General features: G+C 40.6%; 1 protein-coding gene across 8 annotated transcripts in view; it reads right to left on the reverse strand.

Moving 5' to 3' along the window:
• The window catches only part of ATP11A (ATPase phospholipid transporting 11A), a 112,259-nt gene that overhangs the window by 12,356 nt on the left and 80,465 nt on the right, over positions 1 to 19,438 (reverse strand). For 5 of the 8 annotated variants that reach the window (XR_014510434.1, XR_014510435.1, XM_083437636.1 and 2 more), the window contains exons 19-26: positions 16,302 to 16,553; positions 15,363 to 15,537; positions 14,292 to 14,394; positions 13,765 to 13,910; positions 11,981 to 12,040; positions 9,837 to 9,964; positions 7,956 to 8,091; positions 2,479 to 2,544 (exon numbers count right to left, since the gene is read on the reverse strand). Coding sequence is in view for 5 of the 8 variants with exons in the window: in XM_083437636.1 (XP_083293762.1) it covers positions 2,479 to 2,544; positions 7,956 to 8,091; positions 9,837 to 9,964; positions 11,981 to 12,040; positions 13,765 to 13,910; positions 14,292 to 14,394; positions 15,363 to 15,537; positions 16,302 to 16,553 (1,066 nt within the window). In the remaining 3 variants the exon portion in view is untranslated. The remainder of the gene's footprint in view (positions 1 to 2,478; positions 2,545 to 7,955; positions 8,092 to 9,836; positions 9,965 to 11,980; positions 12,041 to 13,764; positions 13,911 to 14,291; positions 14,395 to 15,362; positions 15,538 to 16,301; positions 16,554 to 19,438) is intronic. The other 3 variants (XR_014510436.1, XM_083437635.1, XM_083437637.1) reach the window with 1 other exon arrangement.

Genomic DNA, 19,438 nt, shown 5'->3' on the forward strand with positions numbered 1-19,438 from the left:
TTAACATGTTGGACTCGACATGACATGTACCTCCTATAACTTTTAAACATACAAAACAAATGTGATGGGCAACCACTGAAAATTAACTCTTAAACAAGTCAACAAAGCTGGCAATCTCCTTTATATGCTAGGAACAGACTTCCTTTCATGGCGTTCTATGTAAGGCTCTCCAGGGTTTCAGACAGAGACATTCTTAGCCCTACCTGGCTATTCCAGAGACTGAATCGGGGATTTTATGCAAGCAAAGCAGATGTTCTACCACTGAACCATGGCCCTTCTTTAATTCAATTCTCAAGAATCACTTACGTAAAACAATTTTGGGACCATAATCCATCCATTGAGAGAAGTATCAATCAGTTTTTTCCTAAGCAAAATGTGCCAGAATTAAGTTTTCCTGGAAACTACACAATAATGCTTTGGCCAGATAGTTCTACTCTTTACAGTGGTACCTCGGGTTAAGTACTTAATTTGTTCCGGAGGTCTGTTCTTAACCTGAAACTGTTCTTAACCTGAAGCACCGCTTTAGCTAATGGGGCCTCCTGCTGCCGCCGCGCCGCCGGAGCCCGATTTCTGTTCTTATCCTGAAGCAAAGTTCTTAACCTGGGTTTCTGGGTTATTATTGTATGTAACCTGAAGCATGTGTAACCCGAGGTACCACTGTAATTATATATGCGTAGAAGCTGGTAAGAACAGATGCTAAGAGGTGTTTTTGTTTTCACATGTAGTTCATATGAATGAAAAGCAGGCCATAGGCTGAACCTTGCCTCAAATCAAGCCCTGGTAGAAATACACATTGACTGTTTCTTGTGCAATAAGTAACAAGTCCCAAGGGGCAGCATTGCTGGTTCTTTATTCAACAGTAACTAAAAGTGCACCACAAGCTATTCAAGCAGATGGGTTAAGGCAGGTGGCTGCTTTTATCGAGATTCTCTGTGGAGAGAAGATATTTCTGAGAAACAGGGACAGGGGAACATAAGAAGAGCACTGCTAGATCAGTCCAAATGTCTAATCCAGAATTCTGCTTTCTGCAGTGACCCAGCCAAACGCAAACAGAAAGCTCTCTCCTTCTGTTTAGGGCTTTGAAGTACAGGGGAGATACACAAAATCTGGTCCACACCTGTCAATAAGTGGGACACCACATTCTGCACTAGCTACTGTAAAGGTTCCCAAACATCCTTTTACAAGGGAATAGGACAGAACAAACACATCTCCAGCCCATAAGTCCACCAAGTTCCTTAGTATCATTAATTGCATGGTGTCACACTCTGCCTGATGGAGAAGGCACAATGCCTGCGAGGGCTCCCAGACCCAACTCAGTCACTGGAGATGCAGTGGACCTCAATGGCTAGGAAAGCTTTCTACCAGCTTCAGCTGGAAGACAATGGCAGCTGTTCCTGGATCAGGGTGGCTTCACAAGTTTCCCACGTATTGGTAACTTCAAGGTTGGATTTCTGCAATGCACACTTTGTGTGGCTACCTTTGAGATTGGTCTGGAGGCTGCAGCTAGTACAGAACATGGTGGCTAGAACGCTTGCGAGGGAAAACTACTGCCAATCTGCTACCAGGCCAAGGTTAAAGTTTTGGTGCTAACATACCAGGCCCCATACAGCCCTGGAGCAGATTACTTGAGAGATCACCTTATCCCTTATTTACTCACTATGTCAGTGTATTCAGCAGGAGAGGGGTTTCCCCCCCAAGTCTCTAAAATATCAGAAGCCTGCTCCACAGTAGTGCAGAGCAGGGCTTTCTCTGTGGCTGCCCCTATGGAACAGCATTTCTCTCATAGAATGACAAGCAACCACTACTTGTACTCTCTGAAAACAACTGAAAACCTTTTTGTTTTGATGGGTTTTTCCCATTCATTCACCCATATTTGTTTTTGTCCTGAACTGACTGCCAATATATTTCACTGGATATTTTCAAATTCCGCTATTATAAGAGAAGGAAGGGGAAAGAACCTCTCTCTATTCAGTTTTCCATATAATCCATAAGCTTATAAACCACCGTCTTTTTTTCTGAATAAATAATAATAATAATTATTATTATTATTATTTATACCCCGCCCATCTGGTTGGGTTTCCCCAGCCACTCTGGGTGGCTTCCAGCAAAATATTAAAATACAATAGTCTGTTAAACATTAAACGTTAAACATTAAAAGCTTCCCTAAACAGGGCTGCCTTCAGATGTCTTCTAAAAGTCTGGTAGTTGTTTTTCTCTTGGACATCTGGTGGGAGGGCGTTCCACAGGGCAGTGCCACTACCAAGAAGGCCCTCTGCCTGGTTCCCTGTAACTTGGCTTCTCGCAGCGAGGGAACCGCCAGAAGGCCCTCGGCGCTGGACCTCAATGTCCGGGAAGAACAATGGGGATGGACACGCTCCTTCAGGTATACTGGGTATACTTTTTAGCCTTCCTTCATATTGGAACATGCTTCAGGAAGCGATGCCAGTTTGGGTTCAACACACATGTAGGAGATCATACCTTCAAGGTAACAGTGAATACCAGCACAGTGAATACCAGTGTCCCAAAGGTCCAGTTTCCAAACATCTATGAGGAAAACATTCACAAGAAAAAAAAGTTTCAGGTTATACCGTCTAGTATAACAAGTTTCATTTAGTATTGTGTAATGCACGAAAATGTGGAAGTGTACACATTTAAAACTTTCCTGGGAATTAACCCAATTATTCAAGGGGAGATTTTCAGGTAGCCAAAATGGCCTCATCTATGCACAAGACAGAGGGAGTCATAGGCTTGCAGAAACTCTGAGGTTTGTAGACATAAAAAATGGGGAGGGGGCAGGAATCCTAACATTGGGTGGAGGGGATGATGGGTACTGAGTATACTTAGTGGATACAGAATGCTGATTGACTGCGGGGAGGGGGCAGAAAACCACATGGAAGGGGAATGGAAGGGGAAACCTGAAGAGGAACACTCCACACTGCAACCTGTTTGCTAGAGGTCCCTTTTTTTTCCACATAGCAAGAAACATAAGCATAGTGAATGTGTCACTAATATATTCTCCCTTGCACCTTCATCACCTTCAGAATACTCTTACCATTTGCTCTCCCCTGATCTCTTACTGAAAGCATCTTAAAAACTACAGACTTTTTAAAAAAATGAGATGAAGAGAACAATCATTCTGCTATAACAACAAAGGGGAGCAATGGTCATTTTTATTGTATAGTCATGATGTGTCTGTCTCGTGAGGTTCTCTTTTGTTATCTGGGCTGTATGGATAAAATTCAATAAAAAATACTTTAAACAAATAAATAAAAAGTGGGGGAAAGTTTAGACTGCAGTCTTATACAACTGCAATTATACAAATTTCATACAATTTCATGGGCTGCCAATTCCAACACAACCTCTTTTGTTCAACCACAGAGTTGGATCCAGAAACCACTAATGGAATTACACTCATGTAAGAACTCCCTCCGCGGGTGGCGCTGTGGGTAAAACCTCAGAGCCTAGGACTTGCCGACCATCAGGTCAGCAGTTCGAATCCCCGCGGCGGGGTGCGCTCCCATTGCTCGGTCCCAGCTCCTGCCCACCTAGCAGTTCGAAAGCACCCCCGGGTGCAAGTAGATAAATAGGGACCGCTTACTAGCGGGAAGGTAAACGGCTTTTCCGTGTGCTGCGCTGGTGCTGGCTCACCAGAGCAGCTTCGTCACGCTAGCCACGTGATCCGGAAGTGTCTTCGGACAGCGCTGGCCCCCGGCCTCTTAAGCGAGATGGGTGCACAACCCCAGAGTCAGACACGACTGGCCCGTATGGGCAGGGGTACCTTTACCTTTACCTTTAAGAGCTCCCTCTACTCTACCTGAGGGCCACAGGTCCCTCTAGGATGTAGTATGGGGGCCAAAGTGAGAAGGTAAAAATTGGGAGTAATTGGGCATCTTTTTCACATTTGATCTTCCACAACCTTGCCTTTTCCAGAAAATTTCCATAGTACTATTAGCATCAAAAAGTGGAAAGAATTAGAAACTGAAATTAGAAACGGACAAGGGTGCAGGATGAAATCTCAGGAAATTTATGTTTACTGAATAAGCCAAAGCATTCTGCTAAGCAAAAGGCAATCATTTAAGTTCAGTTACTGCTAGTTTTCATGGTGTTATCAAGAGGTTGGTGGCTGATAACGACAAGAGTCAACATTTTAAAAGTGAATATAAGCCACAAAATTATGCCTTATTATTCAAAATCCTATCTTCATAACAAGCTAAGGCTCACAAAGCTGGTGTTTTGTGTAATGAATAAAAATAAAATTAGTCTAATTTCTATATTAGAGGAAACTAAACTTACATATAACACAGATCTCACAAGGCAAAAGTGTTATAATAAAAACAAACAAAAATGCAGTATTTATCATTGCGTAGGTATTTTAATGCTAGGGACAAGAAAAATGATATTTTGTGGCTGTACATCCTTCTTAACTATGAAACTATGAGACATTCCAGTTTTGTTAAAAAGCCGTGAAAACAGGACTAACAAAATCAGACTCCATTACACAAGCTGATCTTCCCTTCCCACTTTTACAGAGAACTACTATGGAAGTGAGAGCTGGACCATAAAGAAGGCTGATCGCCGAAGAATTGATGCTTTTGAATTATAGTGCTGGAGGAGACTCTTGAGAGTCCCATGGACTGCAAGAAGATCAAACCCATCCATTCTGAAGGAAATCAGCCCTGAGTGCTCACTGGAAGGACAGATCCTGAAGCCGAGGCTCCAATACTTTGGCCACCTCATGAAAAGAGAAGACTCCCTGGAAAAGACCCTGATGTTGGGAAAGACTGAGGGCACAAGGAGAAGGGGACAACAGAGGACGAGATGGTTGGACAGTGTTCTTGAAGCTACGAACATGAGTTTGACCAAACTGTGGGAGGCAGTGGAAGACAGGAGTGCCTGGCGTGCTCTGGTCCATGGGGTCACGAAGAGTCAGACATGACTAAACGACTAAACAACAACAACAACAACAACTATCTTATCAAGATAACTTGATGCCTGCTATAGAACATTCTAGGACAACTACCCCCTGATGCTAACTTCAAAAAATAACACAAAAAAGTGGCAACTAGATTTGTAACACAGGGACAATCATACTGTCCAGCCTTAAAGGGTTGCTGTAGCATATAGAAAGAGCTTTGAAAACTTGAGATGTGCTAATGTACTGTGCCGTGTTTTATTTATTTACTTAAGTTAAACAACAACAGCCAGTAACAATAACAGTGCATTATTATCAATAGGACCTACTTGTAATATCCTGAAGCGCATAGCCATAGCCATACGCAATTATATCCAAGGTATCTGCTGACTACCCTGTTCTCCTTTTGATTGAGAAAAGACCTGAGCACTTTAGATGGCTACATGGAAGACACACAGGTAAACCCAGGATATCCAAGATAGTTGGAAGAACAGGAAATCAGAAAGAACACATATTTGCTGGGGTAGAACCAAGGTAGGGAGAGTCCAGTCTTTTTATAGTCTGTAACAATATTCTTGATGGCTGAAAGTTCTACACATTTGGGATAAATTATTCCACAAACAGACATTCGCCAGCTAGTTGCCATTCACTCCATTTAGGAAAATGAATTATATGTAATTCATATTGATTGACATGAAAATTAACCGACTGCCTAGAAGCTGAAGCTTATTACTTCTTTCCATGACCTTCACTGTTGGGAAAAAAAGTCATATTATTAAGTGCTGATGGAAGAAGTATAAAGATGATCCTGAATCTTGTAGACAAACCGTTCAGTTATTTAATTAACCATTGTAAATTGTTCCATCACATTATATGTATTATTATTTATAAGTTAGGGCTCCAAACTGTTGTCAGTTAATATAATACTATCCATTATAATGGTAAACAAAGATTAAAATTTGACTTTCTAGTTAACATATTTAGTTGGAAAAACTTGGAGAAACTTGAAAAAAACAACAACTTAAAGATAACAATTCCTTTGTTATTTGCCTTTTATTGCTTTTATTATAATATTAGGACTCACAGCCACCTGAAACTATCAGCTGAAACTATCAGCTGAAAAGTTCTTTAGGCTTTGAAATGTAAGAATACTGATGGGTCTTGAACTTATTACTGACCCCACTCCTTTCGTAGCCTAGGTGTGCTACTATGAGAAAATATTCTGTATTCCTATGTTTCCTAAAGATAAGCATATTAGCTGATAACCCTTTTATAATTATTTAAATAGGTAAGCATCCGTAAAGAGTATGCAAACATCTTAAGTCTTGAACTGCTTTTTCCTGCATCACCACAAACAAACTAAGCTCCCCTGTGGTTGCCAATTATTTATAATCTAGCATGACCTTGCCTCATGAGAGCTTGTAGCATGAGGATGACTCTGCAGCTGTAACAATCTGTGCCCATGACAATTATAGCAAGAAAAAATATATGCAATGAAGAATATATTCTGCAATGACTATGTAGCAAACCAAGGTTATGTCTTTGGCCTCCCTGCCTTTACATTCAGGTAAACAAGAATAGAGAGTGATTTCAGGTGCATATGGAAGTCAGCCCATCTCGCAAGGAAGCTAAGAGGAGATGGGGCAGCCTGGAAAAAAGAAGGATAAGAGGAGACATTGCCATCCCGACCTGGAGATTACAGGGGTTGGACTTCCTTTGCAGCGTGTAGATACTCTATCACTGTGCTGTGGTCCTTTCCCAACCAACAGGAGCTTGTTTTCAAGCCTAATTGCAGTACAAGGAGCTGTGCTTTGCAGGGTGTGGGGCTGCAGCACATGGAGAGGGGATTCCCATCACCTAAAAGCTGCATGGGACATCCCACGGGCCAGAATTGGTCCACAGACTGCCAGTTCACCACCCCTGCACTAAATCATGTCTACCCTAATTTGTACAAGTTCGAATGAGCTGGAATAAGACTCAGATACCTGCCTTCCCATCGCCTCTCCTCTTCTTTGATATTCTTCTTGCTACCTACCTCATTCCCGTGATTTATTTTCCGAAGCTGACTTCAGATAAACAGTACATTTGTTTGTTTATTTCTGAACACCAAACTTTTAAAAAAGCCCACCCAGAAATCTATTAATATAATTTGTGTAAAATTAAATAAACATAAAGAATTAGCTGCACAGGAAGAGAAAGCAACTAGAAAAGCAGGTACACACTTATAAGAAGCAAGATATGTATATTATTAAAAACCTGTAGCCTAAAGTTCTTTACTTTTAAAATGCAAATTAAAAGCTGCTTTTTTATGATTTCAGCACAGGAGGAAGGGAATAAACAGAAATTTTAAACTTTGGGTTTTAAACAGAAATATCTGATCTGTACTGAAGTTGGATAGGGGAAAAGGAAAACTCACATCATGACAAAACTACAGTAGTCTTACCATGTGGGTGCTGGCTGTCATTAGCTGAGGATAGGAAGAGAAGCAAGTAGCAAAAAAGGAAAAAAAGCAAGACACAAATAGACCACATAAATGTCAACATGCAAATAAAAAGCAGAAGGACCTTAAAATTATATCTAACGTCACTTAACAAGTACAAATAGAAATGCTTTGAATGGGATGTATGTTGTTCTTTTCAAATTAACCATGGTGTTTATTACTATGATATCTGAATGCACATTTCTTAAAATGGAAGTTATGAATAAATCAAGCAATTCCAAAATATAAAATATGCATCAATGGCAAAATGAACCACATTAACAATATAATGGTTCGTAAAAGAAACTTTTTTCTCCTTAATGGTACCGTAACAACTTACTACAATTCTTGACATTCAGAATCAGATTTTACCATTCCCTGTCAAACACCCCATAAGAACCACAAAACTTTCCTGTTTCTAAATAACCATTTTAATGGGAGCTAGGTTATGAAATAATGGATCATACTTAGTGAAAGGGGGAAAAGGCATAAGCAACACTTAAGATTACTGACACATCATTTCTTGATGTTAGCAAAGCAGCTTTAATCAGACTAGATACTCACCTGTCCATTGCTGGTCACAGTTGAGCTGTCAAACAGGAAATAGGCACCAAAGAAAAAAACCGCAGCATCAAATACTCCCAAGAATGTCCAGTAAATGAAAACACGCCAGCGCAGGTGAGCATTCTTGGCAACGTCCCTGAATAACGACAAAGTTATTAATTCTGACATGTTGAAATAGAGAAATGTGAAACTGCACAATGCTGTCTCAAGTGACAGGAATGTTCTAGTGTTTAAAGGTGACCTGTCAATAATCTCTCTGCATTCCTAAACAGATGTCCAATACTTAGGGGTACCATAAAGCTCTCCAATTAAAATCCCAAGTCCTTTTAGACGGGAAGAATCAATATTGTCACGAACGTTGACCTCATTTTAAATAATAAAACGTAACACTAGAGGTCTCCAGAAGATTTGCTTTTGTTTCAAGAGGCTGGTCTTTGTAAACTGAAATAAGCTTCACGTTGTTGGCATTTTTAAAAAACGCACTACTTTTACATTTAGCATTGAACCTGAGGAGACATGCATCAGTTACGTTACTGAGGTCATTTACTCATTAGTGATCTTGTTGGGTTCAACCCTGTGAGGAAAGTTAGGCTGAGATATAGTGATATAGGCCCTAGATAGCCTAGTAAGCCTTGTGGCTGAACAGTGTTTTGAACCCAGGTGTTCCTGGTCCTAATCTGACACATTAACTACTAACTTACATTTTCTCTTATATATATATATGCTGTATAATGGTATTGCTACAATTTTTACATACACTCAAGTTGGCAACTTCCATAAAAAGTCCCTTTGTAGAAATGCTTTCCCACAAGACATTTAAAGCAGATTCACACAGTAACCCCTTAATGAGGAAATGCAGGAAGGTGTTGCTATTGTGACCGTTGAACAGATGCAGGTATCAAATTCTTGCTACCTTTCTCGGTTACCTTCGGAACACAACTTACTACATTCAGTGGTAGTGGTGGCAGCAAATAAAAAAAAAAATGCTTCATGCACTTTGTCACAAAGAAACCAATGTGTGAATCTGCTCACATGTACAGTGGTACCTCGGGTTAAGAACTTAATTCTTTCTGGAGGTCCGTTCTTAACCTGAAACTGTTCTTAACCTGAGGTACCACTTTAGCTAATGGGGCCTCCCGCTGCTGCTGCGCGATTTCTGTTCTCATCCTGAAGCAAAGTTCTCAACCTGAGTTACTATTTCTGGGTTAGCGGAGTCTGTAACTTGAAGCGTCTGTAACCTGAAGCGTCTGTGACTTGAGGTACCACTGTATTAACGTTATTTTGGTGTTGGTACGTTTATTTTACTATTCGAGATAATTTTTCACTGAAAATACATGGTACGTTCCCCTTGTTTCTTAAAAGACCAAAGAAAATGTTCCTGGTTACAAAACACCCCACTGCAAAAGCCCTGTTCAAGGTACAGTGGTACCTCGGGTTACATACGCTTCAGGTTACATACGCTTCAGGTTACAAACTCCGCTAACCCAGAAAGATTACCTCGGGTTAAGAACTTTGTTTCAGGATGAGAACAGAAATCGTTCGGCACGGTGGCAGCAGAAGGCCCCATTAGCTAAAGTGGTACCTCAGGTTAAGAATAATTTTAAGAACGGACCTCCAGAATGAATTAAGTTCTTAACCTGAGGTACCACTGTATCTCTCACTGGTCCTCAGGAGTCCCCCCAGCCTCTCTCCCCCCCCCCCCCGCTGCCCCACAGCTTCTTTTGCCTGACTGATAATGCAGTCTTTGGAATGCAAAAGGTTCCCCCCATCCCTGACCTACTTCAGCATCTCATTGTTTCCCCATGCCCTGAAGAGGGAAGTTGAGCAGAGTGGCACTAACTGGTCACCACTGCCTATTCAAAGAATGTTATGAACTCTAACCTGTACAGTGTAGGGTCTCTCTTGAGTGTATCTGAACTGACATGTTGCTCCATGAGACTATACAGCAGGATAGGAAGTGATGTGAAGCTGATATTGTACAGGGTAAGATACGCAGTATCATATAAAGGCTGCAGATGGGAAAAAAACAGATAATATTAACCGGCTATAATTTCATTTTACGATACTGTAATAGCAAAGATTTAAAGTAGGGAAATAAGCAAGTAACCCTATTTAATGCCATGTCCACTGTCCTGTATGTATTTCCCAGCTATCCAAATTCACTGTGACTGCACACTCCTCTATTCACATTAACACTGGGTTTCCTAAATTTTGGTATCCAGCTGTTTCTGGAATACAGTGGTGCCTCGCAAGACGAAATTAATTCGTTCTGCGAGTTTTTTCGTCTTGTGAATTTTTTCGTCTTGCGAAGCACGGTTTCCCATAGGAAATGCATTGACGGTTTCCCATAGGAATGCATTGACGGTTTTAAGAAAAAGGCGCAAGACATTTTCGTCTTGCGAAGCAAGCCCATAGGGAAATTTGTCTTGCGAAGCAACTCAAAAAACAAAAAACTCTTTCGTCTTGCGAGTTTTTCGTCTTGCGAGGCATTCGTCTTGCGAGGTACCACTGTATTTACTGCTTACTTTGCCAAACCTTTTTTAGACATTACAAATATAGGCCATCATAAAACATCCATATCTAAAATTTTAAAATATATACAAATAAACAGCCACGTAAAAATATGTAATAATGGGATACAACGCCTATCATCCCTAGCTAGCAGGACCAGTGGCCAGGGATGATGTGAATTGCAGTCCAGAAATAGCTGGAGACCAGTGCTGGATTAAACCCCATGGAGGCCCCTTTGCAATTGAAATTGGGGGGAGGGGGCTCACATATTATCTCCTAATACATTTTTGCTTTGACCTTTCAAGATCAAATCAATATTATTTTGATCCGTTGTTGCAGGGCCCTTAAAAGGCATTGGTGGCATAGGCCAGTGCCTACTCTGCCTATTTGGTAATCTGACACTGCTGAAGACCCAAGTTTGGGAAACCCTGATGTAGCACCTCAAGGAGAACAGCATGTCCAGGGATAAAACATCTAATTAGCAAATTTTGTGCGAAGGACACTGGTCACATTGTCAGGGGTGGAGGAAGGGGGCGCGGTGGATGCGGCCCGGCCCAGGTGTCATCCCACTGAGGGGGATGACAAAATGCTGGGCGGCATTCACCGTGGGGCCTGCCACACACCCAGGCCACACGTCTCTTCTGGGAGAGATGCAGTGGCTTGGATGCACGCAGGCTCCGTGCTGCCCAAACGGTCCGCCCGCTCCCTCCCCCCCCCCCAGCTGTAGGGCGGCTCAGTGGGATGAGGCAGGCAGACTCTGGAGGCCCCACAGTGCGCCCCGCCCCTGGGCACGCCACCCCAGGCACCCAGGCGGCTTCCTCCGCCACTGCAGACTGTATAGTCCAGAAGGACACAATCCAACCAATAGTAAGTGTTCTTAGTTCCACACTGATTTCCCAGTGGGAAAGTTTAAGAACCTGCTTCCCTCTTCCATTGAATCCCACGGGATGTGGAAGTGCTTAGGTTAGCTTTGGCTGGATGAAGTCAGCTCTTGAGGGCAAGTTCACAGGTTCAACAAATATGTCTTGTTACTTGATAACCTCAAAACATGAAATTGTTATAAGTCAAACATCACACGATGAGTCATTATGGGTCACTGTCTGTCATCTAAGGTAAATAAAAGAGCACAAGAGATAGAGGTCAGCTGGTTGAAATAAGACCTGTGCTCTCAGGTGCTCTTTAAGCTAACACTGCTTATAACCTTACTCACAAGGGCAATGAATTTTAAAGATTTTAGGGTCATGCCACTTACTCACAGCTATGTGTGTGTTTTTATGCTGAATTGTAAGCTAACTGCAACTGTGGGTTATACTTAAAATCTGCATGCTTCAGGGAGCATATCTCATTATCTGTGCTTCCAATAAACCAGAAAATGCTATACTTTTTCATTCAACACCATGCAAACCAAGACAAATTGATCAAGATGAATTTTAAATTCTACTGGACCAATAAAGAACATGTTTCAAAATATTAACTTGGTTTAATGATAAAGGGGGGAAAGTTTTCTGAGATACCTGCTGTGAAAACCCACAGAAGAACTGGTATAAAAACTGAGGAAAAATGAAACAGACATTCTGGAAGACAAAAGCAAGATACGTTGCATGACGTTATCATAGTATAAAAATGAACTGGCAGCTACACAAATTTAAACACATATCTAAGTTCAACTGAACACAGAATTTAGCTTTTGAAAAAAACAAAACTTGATAAAAGGGCACCTCCTTCAGTACTACATTGATTACGGCAGTGTAGAAAAGCTCTTTTTTAAAAGTGGCAAGCAATTAAAATATGTCGATGCTTTGATTATTGTTTGTGCATTCTTGCCCACACCCTGGAAATGCAGATAAGAGCAAAAAAGGTCCTAGGGAAATAAATACATGTCTAAAGGTAACGTCTGGGGAACATAAAGTACAGTCTGCAAAAGGAAAGCGAGGAGGATTTGGACAACAGTCGCAGAAATGGCTGTTGGTGATACGGAAGCAAGCACAAAAAAGAAGGCAAACAATGCAGTCCTCAGGAAGAGGAGGCAGAAGCAGTACTGGATGGTTGAAGAAATGAACTGCAGTCACCGAGAGCTCATCCAGACTTCCCCTTGCCCTGCCATATCTTCACCGCTGAATCACAGCAAATTTATCCATCAGGTTTCTCCAGTTTGCTCTGATTTATCCCTATAAAGAGCAGGTTTTCCGGAGGAAAGTGGCAGGGCAAAGGGAAAACTGCTCAGACCCATGCTTTCTAGACTGAGCCCTGAGATTACTTCAGGTCCAAGTAGTAACGCTGCAATGGCATGAATTCCTGAAATGCTGTGTAGCTGTCTCTCTACACTTGTACATATTCATGATACAATGGAGGAAACAAGGAGACACCGATACACAAATAAACTGGCTCGGAACCAGGAACTACTCCCCGCTCTGTCTTTTCCTGCGTAGTAGAGTATACGCTTCGGACTAAGAGATTTCAATAGTTTATAAGTTTTATTGCTACATTTGAGCTTACTCATCAGATTATTTACAGACGAAAGTTGCACTAAGCCTTGATGTTATGAGAGCAGTGCACTGCTGCAGAGTTTCGGCTAGTTCAAATGGTTATTCAACACTATGCTAGAAGCGGAACGTAAACATGTTCCCATGGCAGAAATAATTCCTTCACATTGGTACACATTTATATGTCTTTGTAATACTTATTATGCCCTATGGGGTGTTGATGCTAGATGTCCTTGGTGAATTTGGCTATCTTATTTTACCAGTGAATTGGTGCATCGATTAGTATGTCAAAGCAACAAAAAGGTGAAATAAACAGGATTTGGCTTACTGTAGCGCTGAGATGAGCTACTCCCCGAAGGAAACAAAATACATATGCCTAATGTGCTGATCTGTTGTTATAAAACACCTGAGGTTGGCATTTTAGATTTACAACACAAGAGACTCTGTTGTTGTAAGCATGCACTGGCGAAAGTTATCACTAATATGATCCGGCTATCAGTGTAAACATAAAAACAAACCCATCATTCTTCCATTCAGCTTGGTCAACTGAAATTAGAAGCTGATTCACGTTTGCAGACACCAAACCACTTGCTCGTTTACTTACTACATTACTGGACATTCTGGAAGTAAGTGGTTTTAGGAAAACAGGTTTTCCCCATAGCTAGGAGGCAGAGTAGGAGGAATCTAAAGTTAAACTGGAAGAATGGAGGTCTGGAAGGATGATGGTCACACGGTGGAATCCAAGACAAGAAGCTTCAAAATAATCTGCCTCTGTCTAAACTGTTAACAACCATAATACAAAAGCCCCAATATACCTTATAAAAGAAGTATTGCACAAGTTCAGATATCCTGACATAATAAAAATGCCCATGAACAAGCAACATTTTTTTCAAATGTTTAAATTTGGGTATTGCATAGTCGCTGTTTCTTGCAGCTTGGCGGCCTTCTTTCCCAATGAGGCCTGGAAGGAAAAACAAAATGGCAAAAAGTGAAACGATGCAGTGAAACTGAACTGGTGATACTTATCATTAGGTTTCGTTTGAACTGGGAAACTATGGTTAGCAGGTTCAGAACAAGCCACTATCTTCCCTCTCCATCATCATAAACTGAGAAGAATCATTTGCTCCTAATGTTTAGGAAGTTGATGGTGCTCACAAAGTATCTTCCACCCAAGAGTGAAATGGAGACTTAGCTACTGATGGGAAAAATATGTACTCCTCCACAATAGATTGAGGAAACAATGGCAATGATACAGACAAAGTACTAGGACCATAATAACCAGTGACTCAATATTACATGATGATGATGACATCTTTAAACTTGACCATAACAATCCACTTACCAATGCCAACATGTGCTTCTAAGATCATACTGACATCATTTGCTCCATCACCAATTGCTAACGTGATTGGATGCTCCTTTGACCATTTAATTAATTTTACAATCTGGAAGGGAAAAAAGGTGCAAATGTTACATACATGTTTCTAAACTGCACCATTATGCTCAATGTTCCACTTGCTAGATATTTCGGCGGTGGTGGAAACTGAACCAAGTAAGAAGAAAGGACATTCACTTCACGGACTCTTCTATTTTCCAGGCAGTAGTGAAACAGACAGGCCGGCATTTGGGCCTGTTCACACATTACTTTCTAAGGAAACTCAGAATTCCCCTTCCTTTACCATGGAGAGAAAATAACAACCAAAGATATAACTGTATGATGTTTATTTGAACAGATAGTCTCCACAGCTACATGGCAGAAAATCTCTATTCTTTCTGATAAAGGATTAGACAGTCAGGGAAATATTTCATTTGGCAACATAACCCAGTTCACTTAATACTTCTTTTCCACAGTAAGAGGAAGAGGCAGATTTCGCTTTTCTACAGGAAAGTAACGGCTGAACAGGCCCCAAGATGGGCCTAGTGGTTTTCTTTCTGCCATCCTTATATCTTTGTCCAGTGTTATTCCAATTATCTACTGATAAAAGCCTAATCAAAAGAATTTCCAACACACACCTATTCTTATTTCCTGAACACAAAAACACAAGGAAATAGAAATAACAGCTTTCCATGTGAGGTTAATGTGTAGCCTCACAATGTAGCATCAGCTGAAAATACAGCACTTTTCCTTAGTTAAATGAGCTCTTTTCCAAGTAGCATGTCAATCCCTGAAATCTGCTTGAAACATACATAAATCAGTGGCACAGCAGGGTGCCATTTTAATGTACCATTAACTAATTGCTTTCTTTCAGAAATTCTTTCACTCATTTCTCCTTGGTTTTTTTTTTCTTTTCATTTTTTGCTTCCATTATCAATCACCGGAAGGTGGGTATTTAAACACAACACATTACACGGAGACTTTCAATATTTATATAAATATACATTTGTCATGTAATTGAAGACGCGAAACACAAACCTGCGCTTTTTGCAAAGGAGCCATGCGGCAGCATAGAACCGCGCTGCAGTTCCTACATATTTCAAGGAAGATCTCTCTGTAGTTACCAGAGCTCCCATCTTCCCGTGGTTTCATTATTAATGACAATGCTGCTCCATCAATAATTAAACCATAATCTTGCATTTCAGCTGAAAGCCTATTGAGTGACAAAAATACACAAATTAATGCTGGTTTTGTAGTTTAACCAACCGTGTTTTATACAGCAGCTGCTTCAAAAGACATGCTGAAATGCAGCACACTCGGGGTATTTGGGGTTGCATGTAACATAATGCTAAGGCTACGGTTCCTTCAGCTCAAGGATTTATCAGTGTGCAATGGAACATTATTCATCTTTTCTCCCCCCTTGTGCATCCTAATTCTCTTCTCTCTGTTAGCCCAACCCTCCAAAGAAGATTTGGGGACAGAGGAGGGAGGCATGGAGGGAGGAGAGGGGAGAAAGTCCCATTCCTTGCGCTGACAGGATAATTTGGTTGAATACAGTCTTATAGATTTCTTGCCATTTGAAGTAACTAACTTGATACAGCAATCTTGTTTTTGCCTCCAATTACCACCGTGGAGAGTAGAAACCCCACCGCTAGGTTTTTGTTCCCTCTACGCACTAGGATACTCTCACAAGAAATCTCTTCCCTCAATTTCCAATTTTGTTGCATAGGATAAAAGGTAAAGGTAAAGGGACCCCTGACCATTAGGTCCGGTCGTGGCCGACTCTGGGGTTGCGGCGCTCGTCTTGCTTTATTGGCCGAGGGAGCCGGCCCCCAAAAAAGGGGGCGTCTTATACATGGAAAAATATGGTATATCTATTTATGTTTTTTTAAAAGCTGTTTCCAATTCTGGCACTGAACCAATGCCAAAAAAAGGATGCAAATTTTGACTTTGGTTGAATTTGTACTTTATACATACCCTGAGAAGGTGTCCCTTGTTAAACTGCCGCTGTGCCTTAGGACAGTCTTGCTTAAATCAAACAACACATCGTGCAAGCTCTGCTCCTCTATTTTCTTGGTAGTTAACTCAAGTATTTGAGTATTTCTTCTGAATAGTTTGCAGGCGTAGCAGGCAGCTGCGGCAGTCTCCATTTTGTCTCCCGTCAGAACCCAAACCTTAATGCCAGCCTTTTGCAGGGATTCGATTGTATCAGCAGCCTTTTCCTGTAATCTTTGAGATACCAATCACAAATAATTATTGACAAACTTTAAATTAAAAATTTAGGGCACTTACTAAAAGGTTTCTATCATATCGGAAAACATGGCGGTAAAAAGGAGTTTGGACTTAAGAAGCCTTTGCTGGTCATGCAATATTTTATTTATTTATTTACTCAATAGTTTTCTCTCCGTTGATTTAAAGAGTTCAGATGCTGCAGTCCAGAGGAGCTACAGTGTATTTTAGTGCCCTTCACCTGTCTGTTTTAAAGTACATATAATCATGCTTCACAGCAATTTACTCCATTTTTAGTTGAACTGGCAAGATGCAGCAAACCTTTGAATTGCTCACAACTCAGTCTCATTTTGTGAAGTTTGAAAAAGAATTACATTTTTTGTTAGAATCTTAGTATATTTTAGGCTTCAAACCAACAGATACTAACACTGTTTATGTCATACTGGCTTTAAGTTGGTCTCTGTAGTAACTTAACAAAAACAGAAAAACTTGTTTTTCATCTGCTTTGCCAGTAAAATAATTAAAAATATACAAGGCTTAGGTAGGCAAATAATAAAAATTGGATGTCTTGTCCACTGAAAAGTATTCGTGGGCGTTTCCTGAACCCCACACATGAACATAAATAATTTTTTTTATTCTGCACTTCTGGCTGCACTGATAGCAAGGTAATTGGTAGGAAAGAAGCCATTTCTTGTTGCAGTTTTCAGCTAATCAGCATATTCCCGGGTTCAAACCTGGTGGCTCCAGAAATATAAAAATTAGGACCAGTCTAAGAAAGGGCGAGTGAGGAAGAGAGATATAAAGCAAGCTAAATCTATATATTCCAGGTTGAACAATATGTTTCTAATCCCATTAGGCTGAGTTTAGCTTGACTACAGCAAAAGAGGCCTGAAACAATGAAAAGGAACTTCGTACTTAGTAAGGGCTGATCCACAAAACCAAACCTGAGCAAACACAACAACTGCACTTGTTCGTAATCATCCTTTTGTAGCCTTGTCTCTCCTCTCCCATTCAAATTTAGACTGCAAGCTTTTCAGGTCAGGGACCTGTTAAGTTGTGGGTGAACATATCAGACGACACAGCGATTCTTCAAACAGCTCTTGTTTATTCACAGGCCAGGTCAGAACTGAACTGAAGGGTTCAGCCAGCCTGCTTATATAGAGCTCCACTAGAACGCAACAGTAACCATTTTCTGTAACTATCCAATCACTGAACGTCACTTTCAATCCCTTATTTGCATATGTGGGCCTGAGTGAAAACTATCTACAGTATCCCCCTGCTGGCCCAGGATGAGAACTTCAGTACATAACAGGACCTTTACTGCTTACAGAGCAGTAAACCAAAGTTTGTGTGGCCGCAGAAGAGCAATGGAAACGGACTTTAATGACCCCCCCCCCCATTTCCAGTGAAGGTTAAATGCCAGAGAGACAGTGGGGCTACCTATTTTCAATGCACCCTTGCTTCTTTTACAGTATGCAATAACATCTGAGCCCTGGTGTTTTACTGAGGCAAATACACATGGTGAAAGTGGGAACATTTTGATGCAATGTACAAGTGGGAAGCCTTGCCCAGTTTGCGTGGGATAGCCTTTTATTTTCTTGCTTTCATTTTTATTGAGTTGGGAGTAGGTTGTTATTTTTAATGACCGGGACAAGAAAACTTGCTGTCAGGGAAAAGGCGGGGTATTAAATAAATATGCATATATTATAATTATAATTATAATTATAATATATATAAATATATATAAATATATATATAATTATAATAATGTTTAGAGATTCTTTTATCCCAGTGCAATGCATTCTGAGGTTTTTGCCATTTCACAGTACAATTAGTTTCTGTTGTGGAAACAGCTTGCAGTGCTTCTAATTACTGTGTGGCCACATTGTAAACTACTAATTGTTATAATACTACTTCTAAATGCTTCCACAAGACCGTTATTGAGACAGATGTGCTAAGAAGAGATTAATGGGTCTGGCAGGGCAGTGGGGTGGGGGTGGGGCAGAAAGGATGCTCCCCCATTAGGAGAGGGGGAGAAAGGACACTTGCAAAAATCCGTTAAGAAGGATTAGACAAGTACAGGGTTTCTTTTCTTTCAGTTCTGTACCACCCCTTTGATTCCAAATTCTGTTTTGTTAACTAGTTTTAAATCTATTTTAGGAAACGTTTACATTATTGTGTATTGTCTGCATGTCGTTTTGACCACTGTTGTGGTAGAAACACAGCACATACATCTAAACAAACAAACAGATAAATAAATTGGGCTCTCTACAGACAACTGTGTCTCACTGAGACACGTATGATGCCTTGATAAGGAAGTCTGTATTGTTCATATCAGAAAACTGTGGTTAACAGGTTCTGAGGAAACCAGGACCTTAAACCAGTTTTCAAACTATGTTCATGATCTTGGTGTGGTCTGAACATAGTAACCACCGTTTTCTTGGTCAGAGAAAAAAAATGGGAAACTCTAGTTTATTAGATAGGGAGGTATTCAAATACATTTTTGAGTTAACACCAGGGGACTTCCCTGTCTCTCCTACGCTCGTGCTATCCCCAAATCTGCTCCGGAAGGTAGGGGGAAACCGCAGAACAGATTTAGGAAGCACATACAGGGAAAAGAGGCATACCACAAAGAGAGGAGGGAAGGGGCTGCATGTGCAGGGAAGAAGGATTATAAACATATTGTCAACGCATGTGCAACCAAACCAAAGATAGATAATTTGGAATCAAATATTTTGCTTTTTTGATTGCATTATAATTTGGAATGTTTTAATGTGGTTTTTATTGGATTGTTCAAATGGAATATTTAATAATATATATATATATATATATATATATATATATATATATATATATATATATATAATGTTTAAATTAAAAGAAGT

Source organism: Podarcis tiliguerta, assembly GCF_965153285.1.
Source record: "Podarcis tiliguerta genome assembly, chromosome: 4".
NCBI classification, from domain to species: Eukaryota; Metazoa; Chordata; class Lepidosauria; order Squamata; family Lacertidae; genus Podarcis; species Podarcis tiliguerta.